Source organism: Salvelinus sp. IW2-2015, linkage group LG2 (assembly GCF_002910315.2).
Source record: "Salvelinus sp. IW2-2015 linkage group LG2, ASM291031v2, whole genome shotgun sequence".
Taxonomy (NCBI): Eukaryota; Metazoa; Chordata; class Actinopteri; order Salmoniformes; family Salmonidae; genus Salvelinus; species Salvelinus sp. IW2-2015.
In genome coordinates, this window is record NC_036839.1 from 23129526 (window position 1) to 23154124 (window position 24599).

Sequence of the window (24599 nt, forward strand, 5' to 3'; positions counted from 1 at the left end):
GAAGCTGGTTGAGAGAATGCTAAGCGTGTGCAAAGCTGTCATCAAGGCAACGAGTGGCTACTTTGAAGAATCTAAAACATAAAATATATTTTTATTTGTTTAACACTTTTTTTGGTTACTACATGATTCCATGTGTTATTTCATAGTTTTGATGTCTTCACTATTATTCTACAATGCAGAAAATAGTCTAAATAAAGAAAAACCCTTGAATGAGTACTGTAGGTGTGTCCAAACTTTTGACTGGTACTGTACATGTTTATTTCTGTCTAGAATATAACTTATATTCGGAATGAGGACAGGTGCAGGCAATACTGTAACCCAGAAAGTTATGTATTGCAGCAGGGTTGTACAACTCTGGCCCATGGGGAGCCACTGTGTCTTCATGTCAATTTACTCCTGTTACAAAGACTCAATTAATTGTCATAATTTGAATCGTTTTAAAGTTTCCTCATTCTGCCTGCAACTCCTTGAGCTAAATGGTTCTGTTTGCCATATATATTTTGGGCAACAAACATAAATGAAAAGGTATCGTGTTAGTGACTCAAGCAAATTGACAATAGAAATAGGCAGGTGAATATCACTCCTTAGAGAAAGCACTTGAGGGTACTCATAAAACGAATGAACCCACTTGATGGAAATCCACAGTGCCCTTTCCCTTTCAGTGTGTGTGTGTGTGTGTGTGTGTGTGTGTGTGTGTGTGTGTGTGTGTGTGTGTGTGTGTGTGTGTGTGTGTGTGTGTGTGTGTCTGGAACGGTAGGATCTCCATTAGCCGTAGGTAATGTTATGACTGTGACACTTCTAATAATATTTTGAAGATAAATACACAACGCTGAGGACGAGAGGTCAAAAGTACTAAAAGTCAATAGAGTACTAACGGTCCATATGGAATTATCAATGGAAATAGTTGGTTTTCAGTTCAACATCTGTTAGGAATGTCAGTCCTGAACTTATGGTGTTGCATGTTCTCATTGGTCCAACCTGAAATAGGATACAGTTTTATTGCAAGGAATTCTAATTGGTCAACCACAGGCTAGGGCTGGGTTATAAACTACATCCTGTCCCTTTGTTCTGTGGAGAAAAGCACTGAGAGAGCATCACTGAGGACAGGGGAGAATGATCATCTGCCTCCCCGTATGATTTTTCTCCCCCTGATTTGCTTTGTGGTCTGTTTATTAAATAATAACATCAACTGCTTACACACTGATCGGAGGTAAGGTTCATGGAGAAGAGGAAAACACCACCTCATCATCACTGCTATTCCTATTTGCATTCACGGAATTGTCATATGAGTATCACCATGGAGAACTAACTAGCTACAGTTTTTGTGCTCTAATTATTAAAAGTCCAGCTAGTACTCAGGTGAAGCAGAACTGCTTTAAGATTCAGCACACGCAGCATTACGGATGAACTAACTGTGCCCAGCTGTGGATGTGTCCCAAATGGCATCCTATTCTTTATATAGTGCATTGTTTTTGATCAGGGCCCATAGGGTTCTCGTCAAAAGTAGTGCACTATCTAAGAATAGGGTGCAATTTAGGATGCAACCTGTGTGATTCTCCATGCACCCTTTAGGAATGCATGGATTATTGATGAGCCGGTAAATATTTGTAATTACTGTGGTTCAGGTCTGCTAATGATTTTCAGATACACGCTCCTCCGCTCCTGCAGGTTCAGGCTTTTACCTTTAACCTTTTATTAAATATGTGCTCCCCAGTGGAGTGGAGTAATTTGCATTGGCAAATATTAGACTCAGTCAAACAAAGCTCAGTGTTCTGTTGTTATCATTATCAGACTGCAAGTTGATTATGACCTGATATTCTAGTAATGTGATTTACATAAAGAAAAGGAAGCATTATTAACTTCAATGCCCTTTCATCATTGGTGGCAGTCTTGAGAGAGAATGTATGAATGACAGAAATAATTCCGACCTAGCCTACCAACAGCTAATTCTGAATAAACAGTGATAAATCGCTTGAAAGGCAAACTTATGGCACACTTTACATTGCAATGGAAAACACTTAACACATGAAACAATATAAAGATGCAATTAACATAAGCATTCCTGTTTTGGTAAGGTTAGTGAAAACCTCCTAGACAGGAGAAACCACGTGACAAGAGACCTGTGCAAAAGGAGTGAAATTCCAGCACACCTAGGATCGAACAATAGAGATTCAATTGCTAAACATTTATATATAAATGATATGGCTAGCAGGCATTTCTTAGCGAATTGGAGGGGTGGCCCCAAAAGGGTCTCAACCAACGATTTACAGTGAGCTCCGAAAGTAATGGGATAGTGACACATTTTTTGTTGTTTTGGCTCTGTACTCCAGCACTTAGAATTTGAAATTAATTTGAAGGTATTTTCATCCATATCGGGTGAACCGTTTAGAAATTACAGCTCTTTTTGGACATTGTCCTCCCATTTTAGGGGGACCAAAAGTATTAGGACAAATTCACTTATATGTGTATTAAAGTAGTAAAAAGTTAAGTATTTGGTGCCATATTCATAGCACGCAATTACATCAAGCTTGTGACTTTACAAATTTGTTGGATGCATTTGCTGTTAGTTTTGGCTGTGTTTCAGATTATTATTATTTCTTAAAAGTTCTAAATGATGTCACCAGTGCCCTTGATTCTAAGCAATGTTGTGCTGCTATTTTTATTGACTTAGCCAAAGCCTTTGATAAGGTAGACCATTTCATTCTTGTGGGTCAGCTAAGGAGTATTGGTGTTTCTGAGGGGTCTTTGGCCTGGTTTGCTAACTACCTCGTTCAAATAATGCAGTCTGTAAAGTCAGAATATTAGCTGTCTCAGACACTGGCTGTCACCATGGGAGTACCCCAAGGCTCCATCATAGGCCCCACACTCTTCTCAATTTACATCAACAACATAGCTCATGCAGTAGGAAGCTCTCTCATCCACATATGCAGATGATACAGGTTTATACTCAGCTGGCCCCTCCCCGGATTTTGTGTTAAACGCTCTACAACAAAGCTTTCTTAGTGTCCAACAAGCTTTCTCTGCCCTTAACCTTGTTCTGAACACCTCCAAAACAAAGGTCATGTGGTTCGGTAGAAGAATGTAATATATAGATCTGCATGTAATGGTGCACTCTAGTGGCTAGATGTTCTTACCATTTGGCCATCAGATTTGCTACCAATGCTCCTTATAGGACACATCACTGCACTCTATACTTCTCTGTAAACTGTCCATCTCTGTATACCTGACTGGTTGATGCTTATTTATAAAACCCTCATAGACCTCACTCCCGCTTATCTGAGATACCTACTGCAATCCTCATCCGCCACATACAAACACTCGTTCTGCCAGTTGTAAAACCTTCATAGACCCCACTCCCCCCTATCTGAGATACCTACTGTAATCCTCATCCTCCACATACAACACCTCATTCTGTCACATTCTGTTAAAGGTCTCCAAAGCACACACACCCTGGGTCGCTCCTCTTTTTAGTTCGCTGCAGCTAGCGACTGGAACGAGATGGAAAAAACCACTCAAACTGGACAGTTTTATCTCCATCTCTACATTCAAAGACTCAATCATGGACACTCTGACACTTGTGGCTGCTTCGCGTGTTGTCTGGTTGTCTCTGTCTTGTTGCCCTTTGTGCTGTTGTCTGTGCACAACAATGTTTGTGCTGCTGCCATGTTGTGTTGCTGCCATGCTGTGTTGCTGCCATGACATTTGTGTGTCTAATTTTCTTACTCATCATTATTCACAATTCATTCAGATTTTCCGTAATCATGGTAGGATCCACATTAATATAAAGTGTTAAAAAACATATTCTTATTTACAATAATCTGAAACACAACCAAAACAAACAGCAAATGCATCCAACAAATGTTAGTCACATGCTTGATGTAGTCATTGCGTGCTATGAATATGGGACCTACTTTAATACACATATACTGTAATTGAATTTGTCCCAATACTTTTGGTCCCTTAAAATGGGGGGACTATAAACAAAAGGTGCTGTAATTTTTAAACGGTTCACCCGATATGGATGGAAGTAAAGCTGACAGTCTGCACTTTAACTTCATAGTCATGATATAATTTCAAATCCAGAGTGCTGGAGCACAGAGCCAAAACAACAACACATGTTTCACTGACCACGTGTCACTGACGCACAGTTTTCTGGAAAGTAGCACATGTCCCGCTTAAGGTCTTATTTGGGATAAGCTGTTTACATGCACCTTTGATATCCCGCTCCCAAGTATCCCTGTAATAAACAGAATATTCCTAATTTAAGTTCATATGGGTTAGATGGAATAGTAACTGAAATATGGACACTGACTGAAGGCCTATCTCTCACATGTAACATAATATAATATTAACTCCTGCTGAATTATGCATTTCTTGCAGTAAAATGTTATACAACAAATGTTAATTTTGTCTCAGAAAGTAGAGAAATATGATTTTTCTTTCAGCATCTCTTGAGAAAATGCAAATGTGCGTGTAATGCGTTATCTTTGACACTGTTATGCAAGCAGACAGTACTTCAACCACATAAAATATGCGCTTAAGACAAACTGAAGTCTTATCAGAAATGTGTTTCACTGTTTTCTCAGCTCTTCATTGCCTTAAAACTGGTTGAACTGGTGACATTTGGACATTTTGCACAGGTACAATCTTTCCTTCCGCTGTTTGAGTTATTGCAGTTTCTCCCCGGTACCCAAATGAAGCACACAGCTTGACTGGTGTCAACTAGATTACTAATGCATTCATTCTATGTTTTCAATAAACATTTGGAGACAAAATATAGTTTACATGTTAACCGTCTAAGCCAACCCTGTCTGTTTTGCCCCATAGTTACTCATGCATCGGTTTTGTTGCTAAATAACCAACGCGCCTGTAGTGCTATGGAAAAAAACGAAACGTGTACCCCTAGGAGACCCCAGGACCGAGTCTGGGACCCCCTACTATGGTGCTTCTTCTGAGGAGTACCAATAGGGCCTACCGGGGGCTTCAAAGCCTCTCATTGGCCAATACATAGCATCAGCAATCTGGTGTTTATATACATCATTGTTCTCAAACCCGGGTCCAACGACTGTCAAGTTAACAACTTAACTGTCATGCCAAGAGGCCTGAACCTGATAAAGAGGTCGCTTGGTTAACATCGCTACATTAACCCCTTCCTTCTGGAGAGCGCGTCAACATGCTTTTATAAACCAAGCCCCTTATTTGTACATGCCCCTCTGACGGACTCACGGCACCAATGTGGCGAATTTGAGGGGAAGCCTGGTACCACCGACCCGGGACTCAAGTCCAGGTCCAGCGACTGTCAAGCCAACACCTTAACCGTTATGTCACGAGGTGCAAACCTCTTGATGAGGTCGCTAGGTATTTGGTTAAGATCGCTAGTACAGTGTGTTTTACTTGACTAGCGGTAGCTTAGCAAGTTGCAAGCACCATGTTCTACCAACTGAGTAACAGAAAAAGAGAAGAATCACATTTGAAGCCAGTTTCTCATCACGCCCTCACTTTAAATAAACCCACCCTATATCCCCAGAGTGCACTGATCCTCATGTGGCCATTTCAGCATGGAGGGACCTCCCAGAATCCATCTCTTCCCTCCCTCTCGGTTCCAGCAGGCCAGGCTGTGGGTCCTGTAGCTACATGGTGACGATGATGGATGTCTGCTGCACTGACAACTTGATGAATGGCCAGTGGTCCAGGGGAATGTTTTGCGGTGAAAGACTGTCAGGTGAGAGCAAGGCGATGCTGTCATTCACACGGACTAAATAAATGGGGAGGGACAGTGTCACGGAGAGATGTGGTCTCTCTCTCTATATATCGCTTGTTTATGTAAAGCTGATTCACTTGTGGTTGGCTGTAAACTTTTAAAAGCATTTATCTTAACCTTGTTGAGAACATCAATCAAATGTATTTTATAAAGCACTTTATACATCAGCAGTTGGCACAGAGTACTTTACAGATACTCAGCCTAAAACCCCAAAGAGTAAAGACTGCACTGGGTAGAGATTTAGGAGTACATGCAGCCATTAAGGTCAGATCATTTTTGAAGACGTTGAAATGTTCATAGATGGCAAGCAGGTTCAAATAATAACCATGGTGGCTATAGAGGGTGCAACAGTTCAACATGTCAGGAGTCAACGTCAGTTGTCCTTTCACAGTTAGACATGGTCTCTTAATTGGTTTTTGGAGCTGAGTTTTTCACCAGATGAGGGTAGAGAGATAAATGAATGTCTATGAAGACTAAGTAAGTTTAACATTATAATGATGGGAATTTGGCTGTAAATCAATGTACTGGATCTAGGCAAGCTGCAACCCCCTGGGCTCGATATCTGAAAACCTCTTATTCCTGTAAAGACAGCCAACGGTCGATTCAACTAGAAACACTGATCAATTTGGGATACATTTCAACCCATTCAACATGGTGACTGGATTTTAAAGCCATTTCAATCCACCTCGACTCACTTCAGTTACTCCCACTCAGCTTCTCCCATTGATAGTAATACACTTTTTCATTCAGCTTTTCCCATTGATAGTGTAGACTGGAGCAATAAAGTATGAACACTCAGTTCTGACATAATGAAACTCTGAGATGGGCACGGAAAACTATAATTTTCCAATTTCTATCAGCAAACAAAGAGGGAAGCAGTTATAGTGGCCGTTGACTGGCAGCTCTATAGCACTCCGAACAAAATGAGAGTATGGATCTTCCAGCTGAGGGTGTAAATCATTTTGATTACTGCGTTGAGAGAAAGAAGCAGGATAAAATCTTTATTTTGCCAGATAGGGCAGATATTCCAGGGTCTATTTATTTATTTGACTTCTATTATTCAGACCAATTTGTCCACACGTCTCTGTGTATTGAATAGTCTTCCAGGCAATTAATTTTCCAAACCTCATGCAGGCATAGCCGCAAAGGCAGAGACCTTTTTGTTTAGGATCAATGTCTAATATTCCAGAGATGCAAAAATATTAAATGAAAGGGAAAAAGATCCAAGCAATAGTTAACAGGATGGTATATAGAGTATTTTGCCAGCACAAAAGGACTAACCCACTGAGCACAGACATCAATTCAACATGACGTGGAAACAACGTTGATTCAACCAATGTGTGCCCAGTGGGTTGTGGGTAGTTGTGTCTTCCTGCCTGATACTAACAGCGATGTCAATCATTTAAAGTCTGGACATAACAGTTCAGTGTTATGATGTACAGTGCCTTCAGAAAGTATTCACACCCCTTGACTTTGTCCACATTTCGTTGTGTTTGTCTGAATTGAAACTAGATTAAATTGAGATTTTTTGTCAATGGCTTACACACAATAGCCCATAATTTCAAAGTGTAATGAAAAGCTAGATGAAAAGCTGAAATGTCAATACATTTTTAAACTTTGTTTCCATTCAACATGCCATACAAATAAAGACATTTTAATTAATTATATGAAGAGTGCCTTGGTCCTCCTTTCTTTTTGATGACCAATTTACCCCTTTTACCAAAGAACACCATCTGTCTAGCAAGATCTACTATTGTGTACCTTAGCAGCGCTCCCCTTTTCTACAAGTATTCAACCCCTTTGTTATGGCAAGCCTAAAGTTCAGGAGCGAATAAAGTGCTTAACAAGTCACATAATACGTTGCATGATCTCACTCTGTGTGCAATAATAGTGTTTAACATGATTTTTTAATGACTACCTCATCTCTGTACCCCACACATACAGATAATTGTAAGGTCCCTCAGCCGAGCAATGAATTTCAAAAACTGGGGAGGTTTTCCAATACCTCGCAAAGGGCACCTATTGTAAAAAAAATATAAATAAAAGCAGGCATTGAATATCCCTTTGAGCATGGTGAAGTTATTGTATGGTGTATCAATACACCTAGCCACTACAAAGAAACTGCTCAGGGATTTCATCATGAGCCCTATGGTGACTTTAAAACAGTTACAGAGTTTAATGGCTGTGACAGGAGAAATCTGAGGATGGATCAACAACATTGTAGTTACTGCACAATACTAACCTAAATGACAGTGTGAAAAGAAGGAAGCCTGTACAGAATAAAACTCTAAAATATGCATCCTGTTTGCAATTAGGCATTAAAGTAAAACTACAAAAAATGTGGCAATGAAATTAACTGTGTCCTGAATACAAAGCGTTATGTTTGGGGCAAATCCAACTCAAAACATTGAGTACCACTCTTCATATTTTCAAGCATGGTGGTTGTTGCATCATGTTACGGGTATGCTTGTCATGGCAAGGACTAGAGAGTTTTTTTTGTTGATAAAAAGAAATGGAATAGAGCTAAACAGTCAAAATCCTAGAGGAAAACCTGGTTCAGTCTGCTTTGCAGACAAATTCACCTTTCAGCACGACAATAACCTAAAACACAAGGCCAAATATACACTACAGTTGCTTACCAAGATGACATTGCCGAGTGGCCTAGATAAAGTTGACTTAAATCAGCTTGAAAATCTATGGCAAGACCTGAAAATCATTATCTAGCAATGATCAACAACCAACTTGAAGAATTTTAAAATTCTTGTACACAGCTCTTAGAGACTTACCCAGAAAGACTGACAGCTGTAATTGCTGCCAAAGGTGATTCTAACATGTATTGACCCAGAGGTCTGAATACTTATGTAAATTAGATGTGTTTTTCATTTTCAATACATTTGCAAACATTTCTAAAAACGCGTTTTCACTTTGTCATTATAGGGTATTGTGTGTAGATGGGTGAGAAATAAATCTATCTAATCCATTTTGAATTCAGGCTGGAATAAATTAAATGGGTCTGAATACTTTCCGAAGGCACTGTATAGTGTAGCTACTGAATACTGGAAGCAATTGACCTTAGACCGTACGGTTTAATTTTGAGTATTGTGTCTTTATTCTGAGTAAAATGTATCTGCTTGTGTAACTGTCGTGAGAGAATGCTGGAAAGAAAACAAAACATCCAAGACAGCAGTAAACACTTTGCATGAAAAGCACAGGTCTGGGAAGATGAAGAATATGCATAGAGAACAGTTGGAGGACAAGAAGATGGGACCCATTTGTTCGCAGTGCAGCTCTCAGACAGAACCCAATTACCTGGAAGGAAATCTGTTTTTGTTAAGGAGACCTAATATCATTCCAGACAGTCCTTGGGTTGCATTAACACTGTCTTATCGCTTATCCTCTAGTTCCATTTCCTTGTACCTTTTGCAACCCTCCTTTCAACACAAAGGATTGTGACCAGCCAGGAGAAAATGGTCCGCTCCCTCCAGAATCCTCCCAAGTGAAATTATGATTGAGTGGAGTATCTAGTCCTACTCTCTCAGGCATTAATCAGCTGGACTGGCTACTGCAGTCGTACATTGTATGCATCTAACAAGCAGTATTTTATCCAAGTAGCCATTCATAGTCTTAAATAAGCTAAAGTTAAAACTGAGTCTAGGTTTTTAGACTCAGTTAGTCCAGTTTCCAAGTCTTGTAGTCAAGTTTGACATAGGAACTCTAATGGTGACACCTTACGGTCTGATGAGAGGGAGGCTTTTATTAACGACACATGGCCATTCTCCTCCAGTCATCTCTCACAATAAACTCCTGGGTGTCAGTTCTGCTGAGCACTGCTACAGGTCTATTTGTCTAATCCTGGATGATGGAGAACTAGGCCAGACCCCAGACAGAGGTCCAAATGTGTGGGTTAAAAACAGCTTTCACTTGTCTGGGTCCCAGATCTGTTTGTGCAGTCTTGCCAACTTCTTGTGGAATTGTAATGCCAAACGTTGTTTGGGAAACATACAGATCTGGGACCCAGGCTAAGCTTTTACCGGTTATGTCAATCAAGTCGCTGACCTCTGGAGCTCAAACTATTTATTATATTTCTACTTATTGTATGGTGGTGACAGTCTTATATTGTGTGTAAACTCAACAAAAAAGAAAACGTCCCTTTTCAGGACCCTGTCTTTAAGATAAAAAATCCAAATAATTTCACAGATTTTCATTGTAAAGAGTTTAAACACTGTTTCCCATGCTTGTTCAATGAACCATAAACAATTAATGAACATGCACCTGTGGAACGGTCGTTAAGACATTATCAGCTTACAGACGGTAAGCAATTAAGGTCACAGTTATGAAAACTTAGGACTCTAAAGAGGCCTTTCTACTGACTCTTGGTGTTTTTCAAAGAAAGATGCCCAGGGTCCCTGCTCATCTACGTGAACATGCCTTAGGCATGCTGCGAGGCGGCATGAGGACTGCAGATGTGGCCAGGGCAATAAATTGCAATGTCCGTACTTACGTGAGACGCCTAAGACAGCACTACAGGGAGACAGGACGGACAGCTGATCGTCCTCGCAGTGGCAGACCACGTGTAACAACACCTGCACAGGATCGGTACATCCGAACATCACACCTGCGGGACAGGTACAGGATGGCAACAACTGCCCTAGTTACACCAGGAATGCACAATCCCTCCATCAGTGCTCAAACTGTCCGCAATAGGCTGAGAGAGGCAACAACTTCGCCTATAGGCACAAACCCACTGTTGCTGGACCAAACAGGACTGGTAAAAAGTGCTCTTCACTGACGAGTCGCGGTTTGGTCTCACCAGGGGTGATGGTCGGATTTGTGTTTATCGTCGAAGGAATGAGCGTTACACCGAGGCCTGTACTCTGGAGCGGGATTGATTTGGAGGTGGAGGGTCCGTCATTGTCTGGGGCGGTGTGTCACAGCATCATCGGACTGAGCTTGATGTCATTGCAGGCAATCTCAACGCTGTGCGTTACAGGGAAGACATCCTCCCTCATGTGGTACCCTTCCTGCAGGCTCATCCTGACATGACCCTCCAGCATGACAATGGCACCAGCCATACTGCTCGTTCTGTGCGTGATTTCCTGCAAGACAGGAATGTCAGTGTTCTGCCACGGTCAGCGAAGAGCCCGGATCTCAATCCCATTGAGCACGTCTGGGACCTGTTGGATCGGAGGGTGATGGCTAGGGCCATTTCCCCCCAGAAATGTCCAGGAACTTGCAGGTGCCTTGGTGGAAGAGAGGGGTAACATCTCACAGTAAGAACTGTCCATGAGGAGCTGCACTGCATTACTTAATGCAGCTGGTGGCCACACCAGATATTCACTGTTACTTTTGACCCCCCCTTTGTTCAGGGACACATTACTCAATTTCTGTTCGTCACATCTGTGGATCTTGTTCAGTTTGTGTCTCAGTTGTTGAATCTTATGTGCATACAAATATTTACATGTTATTTTGCTGAAAATAAACAGTTGACAGTGAGAGGACGTTTCTTTTTGCCCACTTTGGACACCCATGCTCTGCCTGAGTTTGTAAGTAACTAAACAAAAGAGCTCAGCTGCAATCGGTATGTAGGATCTCACAGGACAAAGGTTGAACATACAAAATCCCAAGCTCTCACTAACTTTGGCTCTGATTTTATGCTACATGGTATTCTTCACTCAGTTTAATGGCTCCGTTTCAAATAATCTATAAGTTAACAAATACTTCGCTATTGCATTATAGTGAAAATTAAAGGAGATTGACAAGAATATAAATAATTGATCATGAAAGGCCATCGAGAACATGTCTTGGAAATGTTTGAGTTTATTTTTTGCAAAGTCCTCATGCAAAGGTGCAAAACTGTACATATGGCTGGGCACAGAAAATCAACAAATTGCAACAATGACTTCTTGGCATAGGTGTGACAGTTTATACACAATACGAAGTGCTTTGGGATAAGACAAAGGTTGTCTTTATGATAAATTTATGTAAAGTCTCCAACCATTTGCTACTGAGGCCATGTACTGAAGAAACAAAATAGTGAAAGGAGATTGATTATTTGATTGATTAACAGAAAGATAACGGAACATCTAAAACAGCAGTAAAGCATTATTCCAACATTCTGTGATGCAGTTAGTTTTGCATGTTGCAGAAATGTAATGTAACATTGAATGGAGATATTGTTCTATGTCAGTCAGCAGTCCATTCCAGACTGACCTAATTTGGAAGTAGCCCATTTAGAATACCAAACATTGTATTAGTCAGTTCATTAACCCACATATGGACCATGTTTTATTTAATACTTCCTGCCATGATTTGGCACAGGAAATGTAAACTGGACCATTTTAATCTATACATTTCATTTTTCATACAAGACAAATGTAAAACACTTTTAAATGTGGTGACTCTAGAGCTCAAAACCCTCCAACTGCAATACAAACAAGCTAGTTCACTGTGTTTTCGCTATCCCTGAGAACCTTATTCAATAATGAAAGGAACCAAACTCCTGAATAATAAAAAACAAGTTCAGCTACAGATAGGCCTTTAAATATTTATAGCYGCTTAAGCAGGGGAGTTGAAAACACACAGCATTAAAGTTGCCACAAAGATAATGGTAATGGTGCCGGTATCAATGATACTGCCAAGCTCAGGGAGTGTGTGCGCACCAATGTTTTATTTAATACTTCCTGACCATTTTTGGTACAGGAAATGTAAACTTGACCATTTTAATCTATAAAAATGTTATTTTTCATACAAGACAAATGTAAACAGTTATTTTAATTTGGCAACTCTAGAACTCAAAACCCTCCAACTGCAATACAAACAAGCTAGTTCACTGTGTTTTCGCTATCCCTGAGAACCTTATTCAATAATGAAAGGAACCAAACTCCTGAATAAAAAAAAAACAAGTTCAGCTACAGATAGGCCTTTAAATATTTATAGCGGCTTAAGCAGGGGAGTTGAAAACATACAGCATTAAAGTTGCCACGACGGTAATGGTAATGGCTCCAGTATTGATGCTAGTGCCAAGTGTTAAGGGGGTCCGTCGACTTTCTCACTTATCTCTGCGCTATTGTGAAATCTGAAGTCATCCAGTTGGATGTGCTGGGACATAAGGGATAACATTTCCCAGACCAGGGTACAGAGACAGTCATACAGAGGCAATCTGCTCTTGGATCATGGAACTGAGATCCTGGATCTTCTAGAGCAGGGTTATTCAAATTTTATCCTACGAGGTCCGGCTTCTGCTGGTTTTCTTTTCTACCTGAATTAATTGCCCCCACCTGCTGTCCCAGGTCTGGCTGAGGTCCAGATTTGAATTAGAGGGTTCTAGAGTCTAATCATAATCCAATATGCCTTCTGATATTGAGTTGAATGGTTCTGACTGCTACCCAGACAAAGGTGGAAGGGATGGACTGGGACAGTGTCTTGATCCTGTAAACATTTTAAGGACGGAGGAAAAAGTCATGTTCAATAGGAGACCATATTTGGCCCATATCTTTTCCAAAGCCTTTGTTTTTAATGGAATACACTAGAGTAATGCAGGACTATTGTAAAGAGATAATACTAGGCATATCACTACAACAGGAGGCTTCTGGAAATCATTGTTTGGAAATGAATGTAGAGTAACATAATAATTCTAATTTATTTTTGGCATTTTATGTTCCTGTCTGATTTGATTTATTTGTCCCATGGTTGACTTGGAAACACGTGGAGGAATGGAAGCACCAGGCCTCAAAGCACCACTACAAGAGCTTTGCTATGTTTAAGCGCATAGAATCATTCACAACTATCTGTCTGACTCAGAGATGAGTGATTAACTTCCGTACACATATTTAAGGCCACAGTTTTCAGCTAATAGATCATTGTCCTCCTGAAACAAACCAAAACCTAACATGACAGACAGGTCTGTACAAAAATATTGATACCGTAATATTGGAACAAACAGTTGTATGCTTAGATTAAGATCGTATTCCTCTTCAGGGCAACACACCGAGGTGGATAGGACAGTAGTGTAGTGATCCTTGTAGCTGGCTGTAGGTGGCACATGCAACAACCACAGCTCAGCTAGCACACAGATTCTCAGGAGTGGGAAGGGAGAGTCTGGTATTGCATAGATACAGTAAGGCAGTGTTTCCCAAACTTGGTCCTTGGGACCCCAAAGTGTGCACGTTTAGTTTTTCAGCTGATTCAAATTATCAAAGCTTGATGAGTGGTTGATTATTTGAATCAGCTGTGTAGTGCTAGGGCAAAAAACAAACGTGCACACCTTGGAGTTCCAAGGACTGAGTTTGGGAAACTCTGCAGTAAGGTGTAGCTTTCCACAAATGCAGTCACAGTATTTGGGCCAAATTTTCCTGTTCCGTTTTTTTTTAATCATTCCAGCAAAATATATATATATAAAAAAAAAAAAAAGTGGCCACTGGCATTACAAACACGATCGATAAAAAAATTGCTGTGTTCTGGGAGATGCTATATGGACACGCCTAGTGCCCAAAATGTATGACGTATGTGGTGCAACGCGAATTGAGTGTGGACGAATGGATTCAGTTCAGTCAGTCGTACTAGTGAGCCCTCTCCATAAACCTCTACTTTTTTGGGGTTCGAACCGGTTCAGAACTTTATTTTACTGGTCGGAACAGTGGAATGGAATGAAATAAATAATAGTTCTGTTCAGAACTAAATTATTTTGGTTCCAGTCTCTGCTACCAATATTACAAGTTATTTCTCATGTAGGCTGCTATCCTACTCAAGTGGGATGGAACAAAATTGGCTACATTAGCTGATACAGCATATGATCCAGCTGCCGGTGAAGCAACTGCTGCTCAGTGGGAAGCACCTCGACACATCGTTGCACTGGTCATTCACAGGCTTGTCATTACGTTAGCTAATAGGCATGTCATGGTAACATCCAGATGGTGACCAATACTACAAGTTATTTCTCCCTCGCCCATCGAATTAAACATCACTTTCTGTACAGCGCCATGCTGCTGTTTCCAGCATGAACGAGCTAGCTGGGAAGGGCTCATCAGGACGACTGACTGAACAGAATCCATTCGTCTCCCAGCTGCGCAACATGTCATCAATTTGGGTACCCGGCGTGTTCATATAGCATCTCCCCTGAAACGCTGAGGGTCTCAAGTCTCCGCCCCGTGATTTCACGTCATGACGACATCGCGTGATGTCAGTGCTAAGAGGCCACGGTCACAGTGCAACGACAGGCTCCTCCCTCTCCACACCCTGCCTTAAAGCTCCTCTTTCCTCTTGCCCTGGTCCCGCCCCCGCAGGCTGCGCATGAAACCTATAAACCCTGCTGCCTAGGGAGATGGAGAGAGGCCTGTGATAAATATGTAATCACTTTGTATAGGTTAAGTGTAAATACAGTACATAAGTGAAAGATTATCTTCAACGGTAACAAGGATACAGTGCATAAATGAACATTTACTCTTTTAATAGGGCACTAATACTAAAGATCAGTGTCACTTACCCCTCGGTCTCCGTTGTATTTTTCTGCAAACTTGCCATAGTTGTAGTAGTTGAAGGTAGGGTAGCCTTCCACACTCTCCTGCTTGCACAGCTCCTGGTTCTGTCCTTTAGTGCAGTCCACGGCAGCATAGGCTATCTGGGGTATAAAGCAGGTAGACGCTTAGCTTCAACATATGGTCATACACAGAAAGCAATATGTAACAGCAATCACAACTAACTTCCAAAATAGTCAGCTACATAAGAACCAAATGTGTGCATGTTGCAGAATACTGTAAAGTTATGCACGACAAGTGGACATTTAAAGTATATGCTTTCAACAAGGCTACTTTGGCACTGACTGAGCTGTTCTGCATCCACATTGATTCCCTCCACATTCCCAAACCTGCCAGGTTCTCTGTTCGATGAACCTCACCTGCTCAGTTGCCCCTATCCCACCCATTGATTTTGAGCTAGTTTAAAGCTGGAATCCTTAGTGGTGAAACTGCCATGTCTGTTTGGAACTAAAACAAATAAGTTACTGCAAACAGTTTTTCCTCTGATATCACAGCACAGTTATTCAAATATCTTGGGAGAGTATTAATTTAAGAGAAAGCCCACATTTTTTTTAAGGCTTTGTCACGCATAGTCCTGCTTCCTCCAGCGTTCGACGTCACCGGTCTACTAACCACCGGTCCTGGCAACCCACATTACGCACACCTGGACTTCATCACTCTCCCTTTATTTAGTTCTCAGTAGTATTAGTCATTGTTCTCTCTCACGTTCAGAACGCTTCATTTTTGTTCATCTGTATTGGTTCATTGTTAAACTCACCTTCTCAAATCAAATTTTATTTGTCACATGCGCCGAATACAACAGGTGAAATTATTACTTCTGCACCTGCTTCCCGGCATATGTTACAGGCTTTGTCTAAAATGATGTGACAAAGATAGACCATTACATTCAAACTGTCATTAAAACAGTTGTCAGTTTTATGAGTGCACCCTATAAAAAAGATGCACCGGTAGCCTTGACACGTTTCACACGCGTAGCTTCTTGTTATTGTCGGTCAATCAAAGAGGCGCTACAGTCAGAGGCTCCATGTGTAACAAGTGAAGTGGGAGAATTCTAATCAATTCAAAATGGAATTAAAATTACAGAATTAAGTTTGCTAAATGAGAAGGAGTAGGCTACAATTAGCAACCAACAGGTAGGCTGTTTTGTATATATTAAATTGTTGTAGACATTGGCTGGGGAGAGCAGCAAAATAGCCTTGCTGCTTTAGCGAGCTGGATAATTTAGCGGGCTACTGTACAACGATTTGATGCAGTCAAATCCAGCACTACCAGATGGTATGATAGAAAAACTTGTTGCTGCCATAGATTATCTAACTAGCGCGATTCAGTTTGGCTAGTTTCTCCCTCTCTGGCTGGGTCTACACTTACATGCGACTTCTGATATCAGAATACGAAGATCGCTTTGAAAAGACAGGTCTAAAACGTACTAAAGTCCTGTTGTGGTCGGATTGTATTCAGATCTGGTTGACCAACATTGTGTGGATTTCCCCTCAATCTGGACTAGGGCTGTTGCAGTGACGTATTACCGCCACACTGGCAGTCACGACCGCAGCCAAATTCCCTGTCACGGTAATCCCATCCAAAACTGCACAACAAAAAATTGCCGCTGACGGGTAGCCTAGCAAATTTGCTAACGACCCTCACCAATGGCCTGATACTAGAGCTGGGCAATAGTCAAAATAACACGGTTTTTCAAATTTTGGACGGTATGACAGAATGCAATGTTTTTACATTTGCTTTATGAGTAGTGTGTGACCGTACGGTGGCAACGCATACATTCTAAGTGCTGCATTGACCATGCAGACTAAACGCAAGTGTCTCGTGGTTGAGCAACAACTAATGCGCTCCTTAAGTGACAGGGGGTGGGGCTAGGTCTGTGTGGAAAGTGGCATGGAGAGAGACGACTCAAGTATCACGCGGCATATCACATTTAACAAAGCAAACATTCAAATACCATTAAAAGGTAAATTAAAAACCCAAACCAGTTTGTGCATCAATAGCGGTATATAGTAAAATACAATATACTGTCCAGCCCTATCTGGTAATCAGCGCTGAATTTGAATAATCTGAGGACAAATGGTGATGGCGTTACAGCTCCCATTCCGAAATGACACAGGGCAGCCTTGGACCCAATATGCATAAATATTGGGTCCAGGACAATCGGTTGGATCTGAGCGCGGGAAGCAGCAGAAAAGCAATTTTTTGTACTATTTTACAAAACCCAGAGCCATTACCAAAAGGGAGAGCGAGAAGGGCACAGAGCGAGCAGCTGTCGGCTATTAGAGTAGAGGCCGTGCGTGTGTGTGTGTGTGTGTGTGTAAGAATGTGTGAGTAAAAAAAGCTTCCGCATGCATGGGAGCATACGCTTGTCAATAAGGTTAGGGGAAGCTAAGCTTTCCCTAAAGTGCATTTAATTACATTTCCAAAATGATAAAGCCTAATTAGCCTACTCCGGTCTATACAGAAATAAAATAATTCAAAATAGGCTACTACACCAGAAAGCATGATTTCGCCACACGAACATTAGCTTCTTTAAAAGAAAAAAAAGCTGTTGACTACAGTTTATGGCCCATAGACTACTTTCAGGGTGAGGAATCATCTAACATTAAGATGTACAAAACTGAACTTTCCCTTTAAGAAAAAATTACTAACACATTCCTATCAAGCTAGACCACATTCCTACCAAGCTAGACCATAAAGCAATCACTCCTATTTAAAAACGACAAGAGATGTGTCTTGGCTGTCGCAGCCAGAAAGAAACAGGACAAAGTCGTAAATACCATCTGATACATAGCGCACCCCCTCTGCTCCGCTTGTGTTTTTGATAGATCAAATGACAGTCCGTGTCCCAAATGGCACCCTATTCCCCATGTAGTCCACTACTTTTGGTCAAAAGTGGTGCACTACACAGGGAATAGTGGTGCCATTTTGGGACACGGACAGCATCTCAAAGACAACGCAGCACATTGAGCTTGTCACCATTAAGTAATCACCATCCGTCTCCTGAGGACCAATATGTTGAACATGTAAACGATGGACGCCTCACTGAAGCTAAACTAATTTGACATGTTGCAATCATTTTGACTTGCAATAGGTAGTACAGTACAGTTTTTGCAAAAAGTATGATGAATGTTTCCATTGATCATCCTTGAGATGTTTCTACAAATTGACTGGAGTCCACCTGTGGTAAATTCAATTGATTGGACATGATTTGGAAGGAATTTTCCGTAGAGCTCCGAGACAGGATTGTGTCGAGGCACAGAGCTGGGGAAGTGTAACAAAAAATGACTGCAGCATTGAAGGTCCCCAAGAACACAGCAGCCTTCATCATTCTTAAATGGAAGAAGTTTAGAACCACCAAGACTCTTCCTAGAGCTGGCAGCCTGGCCAAACTGAGCAATTGGGGGAGAAGGGCCATGGTCAGGGAGTTGAACAAGAACCCGATGATCTCTGGAGCTTTGTCAGTGACTCTGTGGAGATGGTTGTCCTTCTGGAAGGTTCTCCCATCTCCGCAGCACTCCACCAATCAAGCCTTTATGGTAGAGTGGCCAGACGGAAGCCAATCCTCAGAAAAAGTCACATGACAGCCGACTTGGAGTTTGCCAAAAGGCACCTAAAGACTAAGACCATGAGAAACAAGATTCTCTGGTCTGATGGAACCAAGATTGAACTCGTCGACCTGAACGCCAAGCGTCACATCTGAAGAAAACCTGGCACCATCCCTACGAGAAAGCATGTTGGTGGCAGCATCGTGGTGTGAGGATGCTTTTCAGTGGCACTGACTGGGAAACGAGTCAGGATAGAGGTAAAGATGAACGAAGCAAAGTACAGAGAAACCCTTGATGAAAAACTGCTCCAGAGCGAAGGTTCACCATCCAACAGGACAACGACCCTAAGCACAAAGCCTATACAACACAGGAGTGGCTTCGGGACTAGTCTCTGAATGTCCTTGAGTGGCCCAGCCAGAGCCCGGACTTGAACATCTCTGGAGAGACCTGAAAATAGCTGTGCGATGCTCCCCATCCAACCTGACAGAGCTTGAGAGGATCTGCAGAGAAGAATAGGAGAAACTACCCAAATTCACTACTTTATCATCCAAAAATGCATCTCAAGTGTGCTGTTTAGCAGCTCACGTCAGCGGGATGGGGGGCCTTTTCATTGAGTGATGTCTACCGTGGATCGCTAAAATAATGATTATCAAATCTTTGTCACGTGCGTGATGTGGGTGGCAAGGAACTTGAAGCTCTCAACCTGTTCCACTACAGCCCCGTCGATGAGAATGGTGCGTGCTCGGTCCTCCTTTTCCTGCAGTCCACAATCTCCTTTGTCGTGATAACATTGAGGGAGAGGTTGTTGTCCTTGCACCACATGGTCAGGTTGACATCCTCCCTATTGGCTGTCTCATCGTTGTCGGTGATCAGGCTTACTGTACACAATCACTGTTGTATCATCAGAAAACTTGGTGTTGGAGTCATGCAGTCATGAGTGAACAGGGAATACAGGAGGGGGACTGAGCACGCACCCCCCCCCCCCCCCCGTGTTGAGGATCAGCGTGGCGGTTGTGTTACCTACCCTTACCACCTGAGGGCGGCCCGTCAGGAAGTCCAGGATCCAGTTTTAGAGGGAGGTGTTTAGTCCTGAGCTACTTAGCTTAGTGATGAGCTTTGAGGGCACTACAGTGTTGAACACTGAGCTGTAGTCAATGAATAGCATTCTCACATAGGTGTTCCTTTTGTCCAGGTGTGAAAGGGCAGTGTGGAATGCAATAGAGATTGCATCATCCGTGGATCTGTTGGTGTGGTATGCAAATTAGAGTGAGTCTAGGGTTTCTGGGATAATGGTGATGTGAGCCATGACCAGCCTTTCAAAGCATTTCATGGCTACAGACCTGAATGATACGGCTCTGTAGTCATTTAGGCAGGTTACCTTCGTGTTCTTGGGCACAGGGACTATGGTGGTCTGCTTGAAACATGGTGGTATTATAGACTCAGACAGGGATAGGTTGAAAATGTCAGCGAAAACACTTGCCAGTTGGTCAGTGCATGCGCAGAGTACACGTCATGGTAATCCGTCAGACCCTGCCTTGTGAATGTTGACCTGTTTAACGGTCTTACATCGGCTGCAGAGAGCGTGATCACAGTCATCCGGAACAGCTGATCCTCTCATGCATGTTTCAGTGTTACTTGCCTCGAAGTGAGCGAATAAGTAGTTTAGCTCATCTGGTATGCTCGTGTCACTGGGTAGCTCTCGGTTGTGCTTCCCTTTGTAATCTGTAATGGTTTGCAAGCCCTGCCACATCCGACGAGCATCGGAGCCGGTGTCGTACGATTCGATCCTAGTCCTGTATTGATGCTTCGTCTGAGGGCGTAGCGGGATTTCTTATAAGCTTCCGGGTTAGAGTCCCGCACCTTGAAAGCGGCAGCTCTAGCCTTTAGCTCAGTGCAGATGTTGCCTGTAATCCATGGTTTTTGGTTGGGGTATGTACGTACAGTCACTGGTGACTATGTCATCGATGCACTTATTGAAGCCAATGACTGATGTGGTGTACTCCTCAATGCCATCGGAAGAATGTCGGAACATATTCCAGTGTGATAACAGTCCTGTAGCTTAGCATCTGCTTAATCTGACCACTTTTTTTATTGACCGAGTCACTGGTGCTTCCTGCTTTAATTTTTGCTTGTAAGCAGGAGAATATAATTATGGTCAGATTTGCCAAATGGAGAGCTTTGTAAGCAGGAGAATATAATTATGGTCAGATTTGCCAAATGGAGAGCTTTGTATGTGTCTCGGTGTGTGGAGTAATGATGGTCCAGAGTTTTTTCCCCTCTGGTTGCACATTTAACATGCTGATAGAAATTTGGTAAAATGAATTCAAGTTTACCTGCATTAAAGTCCCCGGACACTAGGAGCACCGCCTCTGGATGAGTGTTTTCCTGTTTGATTATGGCGGTATAGAGCTCATTGAGTGCGGTTTTAGTGACAACATCGGTCTGTGCTGGTATTTAGACAGCTACGAAAAATAGATGTAAACTCTCTAGGTAGATAGTGTGGTCTACAGTTTATCATGAGATTCGAGGTTTTGCTCGCCTGAGGTAGAGTCTTAGATATCGTGTACCAGCTGTTTACATATATGCATAGGCCCCCGCCCCGTGTCATACCAGAAGCTGCGGTTCTATCCTGCCGATAGAGTGTATAACCCGCCAGCTGTATGTTCTTAATGTCATCGTTCAGCCACGACTCGGTGAAACATTAACTGTAATATCTTATGTCCAGTTGGTAAGATATACGTGCCTTCAGTTCGCCCCATTTATTTTCCAGCGATTGAACGTTAGCTAGCAGGGCACACCCTCCCAGGCTCGTCGCCTGATCCTCACAAGGCACCCTGATCTTTTTCCGCAAAATCTCAGTTTCCTTCTCAAGCGATTGACGGGGACCTGAGCCTGGTCGGGTGTCGGTAGTATCCCTCCTGTCCGACTCATTGAAGAAAAACTCTTCATCCAATTTGAGGCGAGTAATCACAGTTCAGATGTGCAGAAGCTCTTTTCGGTCATAAGAGACGGTAGCAGCAACATTATGTACAAAACAAGTAATGAACGTGAAAAAAAAACACCTAACAAAATAGCATGGTTGGTTAAGAGCCAATAAGGTGGCAGCCATACCTGCCCGGTGCCATCATTCAACCATTATGATCACACTTCCTCAATTTAAATATTATGTGGACATAGATAGATTTGGCAGCCAAGCACGATATCTATACGCCTAGAATAAAAACCTCCAGGCATCTATCATAAATCTCAATTGAATAAAAAGGAAAACAATTTTAGGGGCAGATACCAGATGGATGGATCCCGTTCGAAACAGCCTTGTCTTCTGTTAAATCTAGACGCTGCTTTATCAAGCAGACAATAGCAGATGACCAACATCAATTTTGGGATATTGACTAATTGTCCCGCTGATGGCCCATCAGGTGTCGATGTGGGCTCTTAAAGTACTAAGATGATTGGGTAGAATTAAAGTGTCACTCCAGTCTCCTTTTAACCGCATTTAACACTCGATTTACTTAAAAAAGGCACATCTCAATAGGTGGTCCAGGTAAGTCATTACATGGCACAAGTGGGGGGGCTTTCCTCTTTTGTTCTCTATTGCTCCTCAAGCAAAGGGGGAGGCCGATGACATTATGGATCCCCATCAGACCAACTCCTTGAAGTTCGCAGTTGTGTCTCTTTGAAGAGGTAGTGTTTCCTACCTGTGCAGATCAGTCATATTCAGTGTTCTATTCATAGAAAAAAAGCAACTGGACCTTAAATATCAGTAAAAATCACTAGTAGACTAATACTCCTCCAATCGATGGAGATTCATTGGGCTGCTGACAAGTTTGAGGGGATCGGACAGAAAAAGCTGCAGTGCCTTGCTAAAGGCAATTCCTATCCAATAAATGCTGTTTGAGTCTACTTTCCAAGGAAATACGAGTTTAATCATTGATAATTTGATTCTCGAAAATGCATTACTACCAGGTTAACTTGTTTGGGATAGGGGGCAGCATTTTCACTTTTGGATGAATTGCGTGCCCAGAGTGAACTGCCTCCTACTCAGTCCCAGATGCTAATATATGCATATTATTATTGGATAGAAAACACTGAAGTTTCTAAAACTGTTTGAATGATGTCTGTGAGTATAACATAACTCATATGGCAGGCAAAAACAGGAAGTGAGAAATCTGAGATTTGTAGTTTTTGAACTCACCCCTATCGAATACAGTGGGATATGGGTTATTTTTCACTTCCTAAGGCTTCCACTAGATGTCAACCATCTTTAGAACGTGGTTTCAGGCTTCTCATGTGAAGGGGGCCAGATGGGAGATGTTTGAGTAAGGGGTCTGCCTACAGCCTCGTTCTCAGTCACGTGCTTTCACTTGAGGTTGCTCTCGTTCCAGTGCATTTCTACAGACAATGGAATTCTCCGGTTGGAACATTAGGATGTCTTTATCATAGAAGTTCAATAAAGATTGACAAGTTTCTTCAACCTTCAACCTTTGAACGTTTCTTCCGAATGGACCAGATCGCGCTTTTGGATTGTTTACCAAACGCCCTAACAAAAGAAGCTATTGGACATAATCGAACAAAACAAGCATTTGTCAAACTGCGATTCCTGGGAGTGCATTCTGATGAAGATCAAATGTAAGTGAATATTTATATATGAATAATGTTGACTACCCAACATGGCGTATATTTCTCTGGCTGGTTTGGGCTCTGAGCGCCGTTCTCAGGTTATGCTTTTTCCGTAAAGTTTTTTAGAAATCTGACACAGCGGTTGCATTAAGGAGAAGTGTATCTAAAGTTTCATGTATAATAGCTGTATTCATCAACATTTATTATGAGTATTTCTGTGAATTCATGTGGCTCTCTGCAATATCACTGCATGTTTTGGAACTACTGAATCTAACACGCCAATGTAATTTAAGATTATTGGATATAAATATGAACTTTACCAAACAAAACACACATGTATTGTGTAACATGAAGTCCTATGAGTGTCATCTGATGAAGATCAAAGGTTAGTGATTAAATTCTCTATTTGTGCTTTGTGACTCCTCTTTGGTGGGAAAAATGTCTGGGTTTCTGTGACTTGGTGGTGACCTAACATAGTTGTTTGTGGAGCTTTCGCTGTAAAGCATTTTTGAAATCAGACACTATGGCTGGATTACGAGAATTTTATCTTTAAAATGGTGCCTAATACTTGTATGTTTGAGAAATTTAATTTATGAGATGTTGATTTTTATTTGGCGCTAGCGGAACCCCAGTCCTAGACAGGTTAAAATGACTTTAGGTTTCTTTGTCTTTTCTAGGCTATTGAACATGGGCATGTTTTTTATTTTATTTTTTAATTAGGCTAGTACATTCGTCAAGTAATCCGCCCAAACCTGGCTACAAGAAAGGCAACAAAAGGAGCGCATGCTTCCTGTGACTTGTTAAATCGCACGCAGCTCAGATTACTGTTTAGACAAAGATGTAGTATAGGCTGTTTTTAAACCGGCTTAAACCGCCAGCAGTGACGCACCAGCCAACGCACAGTGGAAAGAGTGGCCCACGAAGGAGTTTGCTTCTGCAGCATTCACTGTAAAATACACCGCTTTGCAGCAGTGCTGTGATGGGATGAGAAGGTGCATGAGGAGTAGCTGGAGAGGTTTTTAAGAGAAGGTACCCCTGTGGATATGTTGCATTGGAGCGCCTTCCTCCTCATCTAACCACAACACCAAGCAACCAACCAACCCTCCCTGGATACACAGCCTCAAACTCTTATTGTGG

At 41.9% G+C, this 24599-nt stretch overlaps 1 protein-coding gene across 1 annotated transcript in view; it reads right to left on the minus strand.

The window, feature by feature from the left end:
* Nucleotides 1-11560: 11560 nt before the first annotated feature.
* LOC111977187 (protein disulfide-isomerase A5-like) overlaps nt 11561-24599 on the minus strand; it is a 57487-nt gene continuing 44448 nt past the window's right edge. Inside the window, exons 16-17 of the mRNA XM_024006531.1 lie at nt 15243-15377; nt 11561-15072 (exon numbers count right to left, since the gene is read on the minus strand). Coding sequence (XP_023862299.1) covers nt 15001-15072; nt 15243-15377 — 207 coding nt within the window. The 3' untranslated portion in view covers nt 11561-15000. The remainder of the gene's footprint in view (nt 15073-15242; nt 15378-24599) is intronic.